Source organism: Tursiops truncatus, chromosome 16, assembly GCF_011762595.2.
Source record: "Tursiops truncatus isolate mTurTru1 chromosome 16, mTurTru1.mat.Y, whole genome shotgun sequence".
Lineage (NCBI taxonomy): Eukaryota > Metazoa > Chordata > Mammalia > Artiodactyla > Delphinidae > Tursiops > Tursiops truncatus.
This window is the reverse complement of record NC_047049.1, coordinates 25,576,787-25,590,057: the sequence shown is the minus strand read 5'-3', so window position 1 is coordinate 25,590,057 and position 13,271 is coordinate 25,576,787. Positions and strand designations below refer to the sequence as shown.

The 13,271-nt window shown below is 43.9% G+C and overlaps 1 protein-coding gene across 13 annotated transcripts in view; it reads left to right on the top strand.

The window, feature by feature from the left end:
* WBP1L (WW domain binding protein 1 like) overlaps window positions 1-13,271 on the top strand; it is a 67,905-nt gene that overhangs the window by 7,883 nt on the left and 46,751 nt on the right. For 2 of the 13 annotated variants that reach the window (XM_033842164.2, XM_033842170.2), the window contains exons 1-3: window positions 1,253-1,444; window positions 8,562-8,613; window positions 9,406-9,439. The exons of 1 other annotated variant lie outside the window; for it this stretch is intronic. In XM_033842164.2, the coding sequence (XP_033698055.1) occupies window positions 8,606-8,613; window positions 9,406-9,439 (42 nt within the window). In that variant the 5' untranslated portion in view covers window positions 1,253-1,444; window positions 8,562-8,605. Of the gene's footprint in view, window positions 1-1,251; window positions 1,445-4,381; window positions 7,273-8,247; window positions 8,469-8,561; window positions 8,614-9,405; window positions 9,440-12,686; window positions 12,732-13,271 lie in introns of those variants that run through there. 10 more of the 13 variants (XM_073794008.1, XM_033842167.2, XM_073794006.1 and 7 more) reach the window with 10 other exon arrangements.

Sequence of the window (13,271 nt, the reverse complement as noted above, 5' to 3'; positions counted from 1 at the left end):
CAGAAGAAGAAACCAGGGGATGAGAACTAGGAATTTTAAACGGGAAACTGTATGTGTAATGTGTAAACGAAGTTAAATGTATTGTATAGCACAGTTCATTGGGGATCTCTTAACTGTTGGGTGTGAGCAGAATGTGTGGGAAATGTAGTGGCAGTAGGTGAGATAAAGAAGTATGCAGGTGTGAAAAAAAAATACGCAGGGACCAGGACGCAGAAAGGACCACCATATTGATAAGTTTGGACAATAAATCCTGTAGGTAGTTGAAGTATTTTGAGAGGGGAAGCCCTGAGACGATAATATTTGGTTTTAGGTGGTAGAACACCCCTGCTGTGACATGTGAGAGAAATTCAAGAGGGAAGAATTAGCAACTGGCAGGACAGCAGGGAGACCGTTTGTATTTAGCCAGAAAATGAGAACATGGATTGAAGCAGTGGGGGTGGATTTCAGAGCTATTTCTGAGGAAGAGTCAGTAGAATTTCATCCCTCGAACTTGGGGTGACAAAGCACTGTGCTTCAGGTAAAGATACTATCTCATAGGAATTCAAAGTGACCGAAGATACTGCCTGAGCAGTTTGAGAGGGACTCTGGTACTGGGGCTGTGCTTAAAGACAAAAGACATCAAAAGCTTTTTAGATTGCAGTTGTCTTTTTTGTTTTTACTTTTTACTTTTTGGCAGTGCCACCCACACAGGACGTGGGATCCTAGGTCCCTGACCAGGGATCAAACCGGGGCCCCTGCATTGGCAGCGTGGAGTCTTAACCACTGGACCACCAGGGAAGTCTCTGCAGTTGTCTTTTTTAAGAGTGCCAGGTTACTTTACAAAAGTAACTTATTTTCCAACACCCTTTGGAATTACCATACCCCTTTCCTTTTCTTTGCTAAACTGTGGAAATCTAGTACTTCCGCCACATTCAAGATGGTGGCACCAGAATTAGACTTTTCAACACACGTCTTGGATGGCCCCGCCCCTGATCAGAGCTGCTTCCGCCACTCTCTGCGCAGCGGGACGCATTTACGCCGCCTCGTAGCACTCAAGATGGCCCGGGTTCCTCCTACTTTCCATTGGCTGGATTTCTCCAGTTTTCCGTCTTCGCGAGGGGGCGGGACTTCTATTTGATCGACATCTTTCTTGACCAATGGACGAAGGGCAAGGGCCAATGACGCGCTGGAATTGGAGAACCATCCAAGTGTCTGGGAGGGCGTTTGGGCTGGGGCGGGGTGGAGCGGAGCCGGAAGCGGGAGGGGAGAGTGAAACAGGAAAAGAAGGGAAGAAGGAAGAAGAGGGAAGAGGAGGAGAGGGAGGAGGAGGAGGGAGGTGGCGGCGCCGTGGCGGAGGAGCAGGAGCAGGAGGGGGATGGAGAGGAGAAGGCTCCTGGGTGGCATGGCGCTCCTGCTCCTCCAGGCGCTGCCCAGCCCCCTGTCAGCCAGGGCTGAACCCCCGCAGGTAAGGGGGAGGGGGTGTCCGGGCCAGTCTGGGGCCTGGGGGGCGTCGAGGCCTGGCTGGAGGGGGCTGAAGGAATGTTGTTGCCAAGAGTTGCGGGGTCCCGAGAGGGGCACCCATGCCTGGAGTGGACAGGGTCTAAGGGGGCGTCGGTGTTTAGCTGAGGGACACCTGTGACGGTTTTGGTATCACGGAGGTGGCAGAGGCATGGTGCCAAGAGAGTGAGGGGCCTTTGAGACGGCAGTTAGGTCAGGTGGGCTGGCATGACTGTGACTGGATAGTGGCGCAAGCGGGGTCATGTGGGGTGCATTCGTGTCCTCCAGTGGAGCAGGTCTCCAAAGCAGCGATGCCGCGTGTATGTCTGTGCGGGTAGGGGTACGTGGGTTATTGAGCGGGCTTGAGAGGGAGGAGGGGCTGGCTGAGAGGATATCTATTTCAGGCTGGACCTGGGAAAGTTGTAGGGGCCTCTTGGCCCCATTTTTACTGGTGTTGGAGGCAGGACTCTTGGAAGGCAAGTGAGATGAAGTAGACTGGGACCGCTCAGCAGCAGGGCACACTTGAGCTGTAACAAGCTCTTACTATCAGGTTGGCTGGCCTGGGGAGCCGGTCACTGATGCTGATCTGGGCCAGCTGCGGGTTTTGAGCAAAGGGTCGTGCTGATGCCAATACGGGCAACAAATGGAGCACCCCAGCTTTTCTTGCTAAGTGGCTTGTGCTGATTTTAGCGCCGCTGGCATTTCGAAACCCAAATGGGAGCGTTACTCCTGGCGCCAGGTTGGGTGGGGTGCAGTAGGGGGGAATCACCCCTCCTTCCCTTCCTTGCATTTGGCAAGGCTTTACCATTCTATTTTCTTCAGTTTCTGTTCCCTTCAGTGTCTTTTCAGAAGGGCATATACAGACACACACAGAGCAAGATGGCAGACTCTATACAGCTTAGCACTTGAACTTTGTGTTGTGGTCAAGAGTAGAAGCAGAATGCCAGCAAAAAGCCTTATCTTTTTTCCTAGGAGTTTATGAGCATCATGTTATGCCCATTAGTATCCTCTATTTAAAACATTAATTTTTCAGGTGAGATGAACTTTATATAAACTGTTTAAAACCGTTTAACCATTTTAAAGTGAACAATTCAGTGGTGTTTAGTGCATTCGCAATATTGAGCAACCACTGCCTCTGTCTAGTTCCAAAACATTTTATCACCTGGGGAGAAAACCCTGTACAAGCAGTTCCTCCCTGTTCCCCCTTCCCCCAGCCCTTGGCAACCACCAGTCTGCTTTACATGTCTATGGATTTATCTATTGAGGATATTTCATATAAATGGAATCTTACAATACCTTTTGTATCTGGCTTTTTTTTTGTTTTTTAACCTTCTGTATCTCGTGTCTCTCCCTTAGCATAATGTTCTCAAGGTTTATCCATGTTGTAGCATGTAATTCATTCCTTTTTATGGCTGAATAATACTCCGTTGTGTTCCATAATTTGTTTATTCATTTATCTGTGGACGTATCATCTGCTTTTCCCAAAGAATATATTTATGTTTATTGGAAATAACATGTGAAAGGAATAGAGCTCATTTTCTGTCCCAGTACATTCCTTTTTCTAGGGCTGGGGCTCTTCTGTTTTAGGCTTCGTTGAGGTTCTTTGTTTTCTCAGTTAAAATCATGAAGTGGCAAGAGAAATAAATTTCCTTTATTAGAAAAGTTACAAAGCTAAGATATAGATGTTGAGAGAATAAAATATAGAACAAACTGTTGCTTTTCCTTTGCACCTGCGCCTTTCTGTAAGTATCTTTAAAGGCTGTTTCCAATAACCAGTAATTAACATTGCTAGGGGGTTGATTTAGGAATGGTGCAGGCTTTGGAGCCTTTTGAGGTGGGTGCCCTGGGCCTGTGGACTACATCTCCCCATTGGAGAGCAGTGGTGGGAACCAGATCCATTTCTTTAGCAGGAAGGATGGAAAGTGGAGGTTCCTTCCCAGGTCATGGAAGCCTGGGACATGGAGAGAAGGTTTGGGTGGGGATCTTCAGTGTCATGCCCTAATTGCAGCTTGTGGATCACAGACCGTTTTGTTATCATTTCTCTGGCACTTCCGATACTTACTTGGGGGACAGGGTGGCTTTTGTACTTTGGTCCATTTGAATGGATGCTAGCACTGGCCAGCAGCTATTATGTGGTTACAGTTCCTGCAGAGAAGGGAAAGTTTTTAAAATGAGTAGGCTCTCTCCTTCTAACCCCCTTCCCCCTAACACTCCTAACCCCATCTCATAGCCTGTCTCTTTCTCTAGCCGAGTCTCAGTATCTATAGTGAGAATTGTGTTTTGAATTTTAACCTTTGGAATGGAAGTTACTCTATAATTATTAACTCTGAATCCGCCACAATTTAGTCAATTTAGATTTTGTTTTGTTTTTGTTTTTGTTGATTTTTGGCTTGCAGAAATCAGTGAAGGAAAAAAAATTTAGAGACCATTTTGGCTTAGGATGTACTTCAGGTACTCACTGTCCGTATTTCAACAAGTGGCTTCTAGCTAGCTCCGAATTGAGGAGGACTCTCTGTACTCCGTCTGTATTGAAAATTGTATGGGTACCTCACTGCATTTTTTTCCCTTGAAATGTCTCTATCAAGTACTGTCTTTTTTTTTTTTTCTGGTACACGGGCCTCTCACTGTTGTGGCCTCTCCCATTGCAGAGCACAGGCTCTGGATGCGCAGGCTCAGCGGCCATGGCTCACGGACCCATCCGCTCTGCGGCATGTGGGATCTTCCCGGACCTGGGCACGAACCCGTGTCCCCTGCATCGGCAGGCGGACTCTCAACCACTGCGCCACCAGGGAAGCCCAGTCTTTTTTTTTTTTTTAATTAAAGTATAGTTAATTTACAATGTGTTAATTTCTGGTGTACAGCAAAGTGATTCAGTTTTATATATATGTATATATGTATGTATATACATATATTCTTTTTCATAATACAATCTTTTTTTTACACATGCATTTAATATCAAATATATGATATTAGGCAGCTTGCTTTCCCTGGTTCCAGCTCTGCACTAGAACAGTTTTCTTGCCATCCTGACCCAAATAATTTCATCAGTTTAACTCCATTCTGTGATTAGGAACTTAGACTTAATTCTCCTATGGGTCATTGCAACTCAGATGTGATTCCTTGAATCCATAGAGAATAAAAAAGCAATAGAGTCTCCGAACAGTAAGGCCTTGGCATTTGTCTCTTCCAGTTAAATTATGATGGGATATGCGGAGTTTCTTTCTTTCTCTTGTTGGTTAGATTCAACAGAAAAATCTGACTGTAGTATTTAAAGTAAAGTTTTAGGAGAAATGTCTTTTTCAATAAAGTGATCCAGCCGATGGGCTGGGCACAGATCTGTAGAGATGCAGTCCTTGCCCTTCCTCTTCCATGCTTAAAACTTTGAGTTGGAAGGGGGCCCTGGTTCATGATATTTTTTCTTCCCCTCACACCCTCCAATAGTATACCCCTTCCGCCCCACCTTTACTCTCCTCCATTGCCCCAGTTTTCAGTCCAGAAGCCCTGCTCCACTCTTCTTTCCTAAATATGGCATTTCAGTGTGACCACCCTTATTCCTTGTAGAATAGTGGGATATGAGACTTTCAGATTCTTACCCTCTTTCTTTCACTTTCTTAGTCTGTTTTATACACCAGAGTGAGCAATTGTCTAAAGTTAACACCATGAGTTGCTGTAAATCCTTTGAGTAGAATCCAACAAACGTTTACCAAAATGTTCATTCTTTGCAGCAGGCTATTATTATTCCTAGGCACTGGGAACCCTCAAACAAGTAGCAGAATCCCTGTCCTCAAGGAGCTAATAATCCTGTGGGAAAGACAGATAATATCCACTGATATGTAATCTGGAGGGATCAGCGCTGTAATGGAAGTGCAAGCAAAGGATGGTGGGAACAACGGCTGGGGCTGGGGGAAGGTGGGGATTTAGGGAAGGTTTCATAGAGGGAGAGGCATTTGGACAGGGCTTTCAAGGTTGATAAGGATACGTAGGATGTCTGTGGACTAGGAAGGGGGAAAGTTTATTCCGGCATGAAAGAGTGAAAATGGAGCTTTTAGAAGTGGCACATAGTCTGTGGTGGAAGCTTTGCCTGTGGGTGTGCAGAGGACTGTGAGAATAGCTTGAGACTTGAAAGGTGAGCTGCAATTAGACGATAAGGAGGGCTTTTATCCTTTTGTCGAAATTCTGCTGACAGTAGAACTTTCTGTGATGTTGGAAATCATCTATATCTGTGCTGTCCATTTTGTAGCCACGTAGCCACATGTGGCTATTGAGTCCTTGATAGGCTAGGATAACTAAGGAACCGAATTTTTAATTAATTAATTAATTAATTTTTGGCTGCGTCAGGTCTTATTGCAACATGCAGGATCGTTTGTTGCGGTGCTGGGCTCTTCCTTGCTGCACATGGGCTTCTCTCTAGTTGTGGTGCATGGGCCCAGTAGTAGCCCCTTGGCATGTGGGATCTTAGTTCCCCGACCAGGGATTGAACCCACATCCCCTGCATTGGAAGGCGGATTCTTAACCACTGGATCACCAGGGAAGTCCTGGAACTGAATTTTTAATTGCATTTAATTTTTTGTATCACCTTTATTGAGTTATAATTCACATGCCAAAAAATTCATCCTCTTAAAGTGTACAGAAAATGTTTTTTTAGTGAGTCAGAGGGTTGTGTGATCATCACCACTATCTGATTTTAGAACATTTTCATCACCCCACAAAGAAACCCCATAGCCATTAGCAGCCCTTCCCCATTACACCCCCTCCTCCCCCAGCCCCTACAATCACTAATCTACTTTCTGTCTCTTTGGATTTGCCCATTCTGGACATTCTGTATAAATGGAATCATACACCATGTGGTCCTTTGTAACTGGCTTCTTTCACTTAGCATAATGTTTTCAAGATTCTTCCATGTTGATGTATTTGTGTATCATCACATGTATCAGTATTTCATTCCTTTTTATGACCGGTTAATATTCAGTTGCATGAATGTACCACATTTTATTTATCCATTCATCAGTTGATGGACATTTGAGCTGTGTTCCCTTTTGGGCTATTGTGAATAATGCTGCTATGGACATGTGTGTACAAGTTTTTGTGTACACATATATGTTTTCATTTCTCTTGGATATATACCTGATGGTGGAATTGCTGGGTCATATGATAACTCTATGTGTAACCTTTTGAGGAACTGCCAGACTGTTTTCCAAAGTGGTATGATATTCAGTTTTTAATTTAAAGTAAATAGCTACATGTGACTACTGACTACCTGTTAGACAATGTAGATCTAACAGTTTTCCAGTGTGGAGGTGGAATATAGTCTAATGTAGTGGTGAGGTCATGGGCTCTGGGGGCAGATTACCTGAGTTCCAAACATGATTCTTCCACTTACTATCCTTGAGCAAGTTACTTTAACCTCTTTGTGCCTCAGTTTCCTCATCTATAAAATGGGAATAATAATAGCACATACTTTAGGGACTTCCCTGGTGGTGCAGTGGTTAAGAATCCACCTGCCAATGCAGGGGACATGGGTTCGAGCCCTGGTCTGGGAAGATCCCACATGCCGCGGAGCAACTGAGCCTGTGCACCGCAACTACTGAGCCAGTGCTCTAGAGCCCACGAGCCACAACTACAGAGCCCACATGCCACAAATACTGAAGCCCGCACACCTAGAACCCATGCTCCGCAGCAAGAGAAGCCACCGCCTAGAGAAGCCTGATGCGCCACAACAAAGAGTAGCCCCCACTCGCCGCAACTAGAGAAAGCCTGAACGCAGCAATGAAGACCCAACGCAGCCTAAATAAATAAGTAAATAAATAAATAAATAAAAGTAGCACGTACTTTATAGGTTTGTTGGGACCTGAAAAGATATATATGTAAAGCTTTTGGAATATACTTCATGGTTATTAAATATAATAATACTTATCACTGCTATTCTTATTGGTGATCCTCAAGAGTGCATTGTGGTTGGTAAGTTAGTGTCAACTCTCAAACTAGGTTCAGAAACTGAGATTTGGGGAGTTTGGAAGTGACTTCCTTGATGCTGTTCTATATCTGAGTTTAGGTTTGTCCCTGTGATCCTTTACCTATGTAGGTAACTCTTCATGGTGAACCTATGTAGAATAGTGGTTCTCAATTGGAGACAATTTTGCCCCTGCCTGAGGACATTTGTCAGTGTCTGGAAACATTTTTGATTGTCGTAACTCAGGAGCACTACTGGCATCTGTTGTATGAAGGCCAGGGGTGCTGCTAAATGTCCTCAGGGTAGTCCCCCACAACAAAGAATTGTCCTCCCCAAAATGTCAGTAGCGCCAAGGTGGAGAAACCCTTGTGTGGTACTTGCTATCCCCTTACCAGCTCCTGACCAGTATCGTGGGATTTGAGGTCAGCCTTCCTATGAAAAGATGTGTGTGAAATAAGCTCTGATGACAAATTTCAGGTGGGACAGTTTAAAGCTTTAGTGTCCTGAATCCTGATGTCGCTCAGATTTGCTGACATGTGTTACCAGTCAGCTCATCATCGTCAGCCAACATCAACTGTTTTGACAAAAGCACATTTTTTTAGTCTGTGGTTCAGTAAGCAGGTGAGCCTCCCTAAGTCACCCCATCTTAAACCTTCTTTCCTCTCACTTTGGTCTGCCTTTGTGGTTTCACTTTAAGAACGTTTGTCTTCATCCCAGTGGAAGCCTGAGGGCCAGTCACTTTCTTTTCTGTGTCCTCCATGGTCCCACCACCAATCTGAACTGAGTCATGTTCTTAGAACTTTTTCCTTTCCTCATTCCAGATCTTGGCTCTCCTCTCATTTTCGGCCTCACGAATGTTAGTTTGTTCTCACGCACGCTCAGCCTGCAGAAACCGTTAGATGTTCCCAGGTCGCCACGAGGGAAGCTGATGGTCCTGGACTTTACCAGAGCTGTGTCTGGGGGAGAGCCCTCTCTTCCAGGTCCAGGATGTCCCTCATCTGTGGGTGCTGGGCACAAGCTGGCTACTCTGTGGGTGCTGTGGGTAAGTTAGATGGCTTTGGATTCAGAATTCCAACAGCCTTTTGAATGCCTGGCCATCCGTACACCTGAGGGCCTCTTTCTTTCTTGCCTTAAGTTGCTGGACTGACGTTTGAGGGACCATCAGGACCAGGTGGAGCAATGACCAGGTGGGTTCATTCCTTGCCCTACCACCCCAACTGTGGGCCCTGCTGGGGCCACCGACCCCACTATAACCACACAGACAGAGCAGCCACTGGGTGACAGGGAACGGCGACAGCGGGTCTTGGTGACCTGTCCACTCAGCTGCATACAACAGGCTGAGGTCTGCCAGTGGGCACCTCCCTTTTGGCCCATCCTTTGAAGTTCCACTAGGTGGAGCAAAGTCTGGCCAAAAACCCACATGCAAATGTGGAAACCACAAACAAAGAAATACAAATAAATCCAGAACATTGCAACATGGGAGGTAAAGAAAAGGGAAACAAGTCTCATTCTATTGAATTCTGCAGCTTGTTGATACAATTCTGGGCTTTCCCAGTGTGGGAATTAAAATAGGTCATCCTCTCAGACTTGTCAGTCTTGCCTGGATGGGGTTTTTGGGGTTTGGGGGATACTTTCGCTTACTCAGCTACATTCCCATAGCTGGATTTATTTACTTTTGGTTTTCATCTTTCCATACTTTTTTCTGTGGGAAAGCAGATGAGCTGTGTATCTTCTGTTCCTGGTGCCGTCATCACCCTCATAGAGCCACGGCTCAGTTTTGATTCACCATCTTAGGTGTTTTAAAGAATTTAAACTTGTTTTGGAAGAGATGAGAGTGAATGTAAGACGTTACAAGAATATTTGTGGTTTGGAAAGGTGGATCCTAGAGTGAAGTTATCAAAACATTTCTGTTTTGATTTTTAAATATGGAGCAAGACAGATCTTACATTGTAACACTGTTTTGTTACACATTCTTGCAGATCAGAGACACGCGCGGTACATGGAGAAAATGCGGTGCGTGGAGAAAATAATCATATTTTTCAAAATTGTACATACTGCTTTTTGTTCGCCGTTTAAAAATTAATCTTCCTCATCTAAAATTCCACCTGGCAGTTTCACTCCAATCGTATCAAAACCCAACCAAACACAGACACAATGAAAAACACCATAGCTTAGTTTATTGATCAGATTTACACTTTTGTGGTTTATTTGGGAGAGAAAGTTAATATTTGTCTTTCTACACTAGGATGTTGGAGCACGGTAGCTCTTTGGGACTTGAATATAGAGTCGAACAGTGTGAGAAGTTCATCCTGTGTACTTTCTTTTTTTCTTGAGTCCCTTGTCTTTAATTATGCAAATCCCCTTGCTGCTGTTGCTGTGGGTGGGAGCTGGGAGTGGAACGCCTGCACCGGCCTGATTTCTCATAAGGACCAATCTGGCTGTCTCTCCAATCCCTTTCTTAGACCCGATTGCTGCCTTTCTTTGGGCTTTGAGGTACCTTTTACCTTTTCACATCAGTTTTTAATTACACAAAAATAACACACGCTCATAACAATGGTAAATAATAGAGAAATACAAAAATACTTAGAGGAAAAAGTGAAAGTTTGTGGTTTGTTGTGTATTTTTGGTTTTTCTGCTTATGCTGCAAATTTATAGATATAGTAATATAACTCCTATGTATAAACTTACATCCACACACATATAAAATACATAAAGTTGTTGGTATGGGTAGGGTTCTTTATTTTATTTGTTTTTAAAGCAAAAATGGGATAATTTATATGTAGTACTTTAACAACATGCACCTTTTTTAAAACCTTAATATATTGTAGACTTCTTTTCATATCGCATATATGCCTCTGATTTTTTTTTAATGCCTGTAATTACTTTAGACCATGATTTATTTGACTACCCCTCCATAAATGAACGTACATTGTGTCCAAGGTATTGCCATTTCAAGCTGTGCAGCAGTGAACATTGTTGCACTTATTTCTTTCTGCAGTTTGCTAGGTTCCTAGAAGTGGAACTGGGGACTATGGGATTATAGGGTATGTACATTTGGAATTTGGGGCCAATAGTGCCAAGTTGCTCCCCAAAACGGCTTTATCAGTTCACATTCCCATCAGTAGCGCATGCAAGGCCTCACTTCCCCACACACATGTGAACATCATTTCTTCACCTGCACCCTCTGTATATCCTTGGAGATGTGCCTTCTGACTCTTAACATGGGCACCTGGGGAACATTTCAGTTTACTTTCTCAAAAGCCTATAGGTCTCTAATTGGCTTAGCTTCCAGTCTCCCTGTCTGCAAACTGGTTGCTCCCTTTGCTGTGGAGTAGGATTCACACAAGGGCAGTGAGCCTCTAGCCAGAGGAGGGTAGAAATGCCTGCCCATGTGCTGAAGGAAGTGGTTTGTGGTCCCTGGAAGATGTCAAGCAGGTGGCCTGGAGCTGTTGGCCAATTGCTGTGTGGTACACAAGTCTAATTTCATGCCCGACCTACCACCCCTCCGTGGTGGCCATCCCAGAAGAGACGCCTGGAAGTGGCATTGCTGAGAGTGCAGACTCTGGAGCCAGACTGCCTCCATATAACCTTGGACTAGTTAGTTAACTCAGTATCCTCATCTGTAAAATGGGTTAATAGCGCCTAGCCTGTAGGGTTATTGTGAGGGTTAACTGAATTAATACTTGTAAAGCACTTAGAGCAGTGCCTGCCACATAGTAATTACTTGGCAAATGTTAGCCTTTGTTGTTGTTGTTGTTATTAATTATTTTAGCTCTGGGGAACTTTAAGACTTCCCTCTTCCCTTACTGACCCAAGGTTTGTTTTCAGTGGAGGAATTTAAGAATATATTTTGGTTCACTCCTTGTCCAAAATGCACGTGAATCACTTTCCATATCATCAGCCTTGGTGATCAGATGAGAGGTGTTTTTTCAACAACTATTTTCTAATAATAAGATATGAAATTATTTATTCTTAGAGCAGGTAAGTTAGGATATATGCTATTTTTCTGATACACGCACCACTGCAGCCTCTTGAGTGAGGAAAAGAGTGGGGGGTTGTGGTTAGTCGTTCATTCTGACCACAGTGCTGCCACACGCAGATCTGTCTGCTCTCAGCACACAGTGGACTGTACCGAGCTGAGGGACTCCCTCGGGCTTCTTGACACCTGTCCCCAACCTCCATTTGGTACTTCCTGTTCTGAGGTGAGGATGGTTTCTGAGGCTTTTTTTTTCTTTTTTGTAATACAGCTTTATTGAGATATAATTCACATACCATAAAATTCACTCTTTTAGAGTATACAATTTAGTGGGTTTTAGTGTATTCACAAGTTTGGACCACCTCACCACTAGGTAATTTCAGAATGTTTTCATCACCCCCAAAAGAAATGCTGTATCAGCAGTCATTCCCCCTCTCCCTGCCCCATCCCCCAAGTTGCTGGCAACCAATAATCTGCTTTCTGTCTCTGTCCATTATGGACATTTCACGTAAATGGAATCATATACCATGTGCTATTTTGTGAGTGCCTTCTTTCACTTAGCATAGTATTTTCAAGGTTCATCCATGTTGTAACATGTATCACTATGTCATTCCTTTTTATGGCCGATAAATATTCCTCTGTCTGGTTGTAACACATTTAGTCCTCAATTGATGGATATTTGGGCTTTTTTCACTTTGGGGCTATTATGAATAATGCTGCTTTGAACATGAATATACAGTTTTTGAGTGGACATATGTTTTCATTCTCATGAGTATACGCTTAGAAGTAGAATTGCTGGGTCATATCGTCACTCTATGTTTAACTTTTGAGGAACTGCCAGACTGTTTTCCATAGTGGCTGCACCATTATATATCTCCGCTAGCAATGTATGAGGGTTTCAGTTTCTCCACATCCTCGTCAATACTGTCTTTTTAAAAATCATAACCATCCTAGTGGGTGTGAAGTAGTATCCCACTGTGGTTTTGATTTGTATTTCCCTAATAACTAGTAATGTTGAACATCTTTTTGTGTTCTTTTTTTGTTTGTTTTTTGGTGGGTTTTTTTTTTTTTGGTTTGTTTGTTTGTTTTTTGGTTTTATTGGCCATGCCATGCGGCACGTAGGATCTTAGTTCCCCGACCAGGGATTGAACCCCTGCCCCCTGCATTGGAAGCTCAGAGTCTTAACCACTGGACTGCCAGGGGAGTCCCCTTTTTGTGTTCTTACTGGCCATTTGTATATATTCTTTGGAGAAATGCCTATTCAATCCTTTGTTTGTTTTAAAGGCCCTTATCTGACTGACAGGACAGTGGTCTTCCCACGGAATCCCAGTGAGTGACTGTCCAAGGGGAGGTTTTCCTTTAAACTAGACTTTGTCAGAGCTCTGGCACTCTAGACCTAGCCATGCTAACATCTCTTCTCATGACCCTGGACCAATTACTTTACCTCTCTGAGCCTTCATTACTTCTATCAGCATCTCCCAGAGACGGGTCCGAGGCAGCCATTTCTGCTGTAAGAGGAAGAGGCCCTCGTGGTCCCAGAAGTCTGCCATTTCTCGTGGAGATTCATGACGCACATGCTTTACGGTTAAGCCTCGGAAGAGTCTCACAGTTAAGAGACGTATATGAATCCCTTATCAGATAAATGATTTGCAAATATTTCCTCCCAATCTGTCTTTTTTTTCACTTTCTTGATGGTGTCCTTTGAAGTACAACTGTTTTTAATTTTGATGAATTCCAGTTTATCTGTGTTTTTCTTTTGTTGCTTGAGCTTTTGGTGTTCCCTATTTGTTTTAAGGGCTCTGTAAAACTTAATATTATTTAGGGTCAAATATGGACATTATTCAGAATAGAATCCTTTAATTTTTTTTT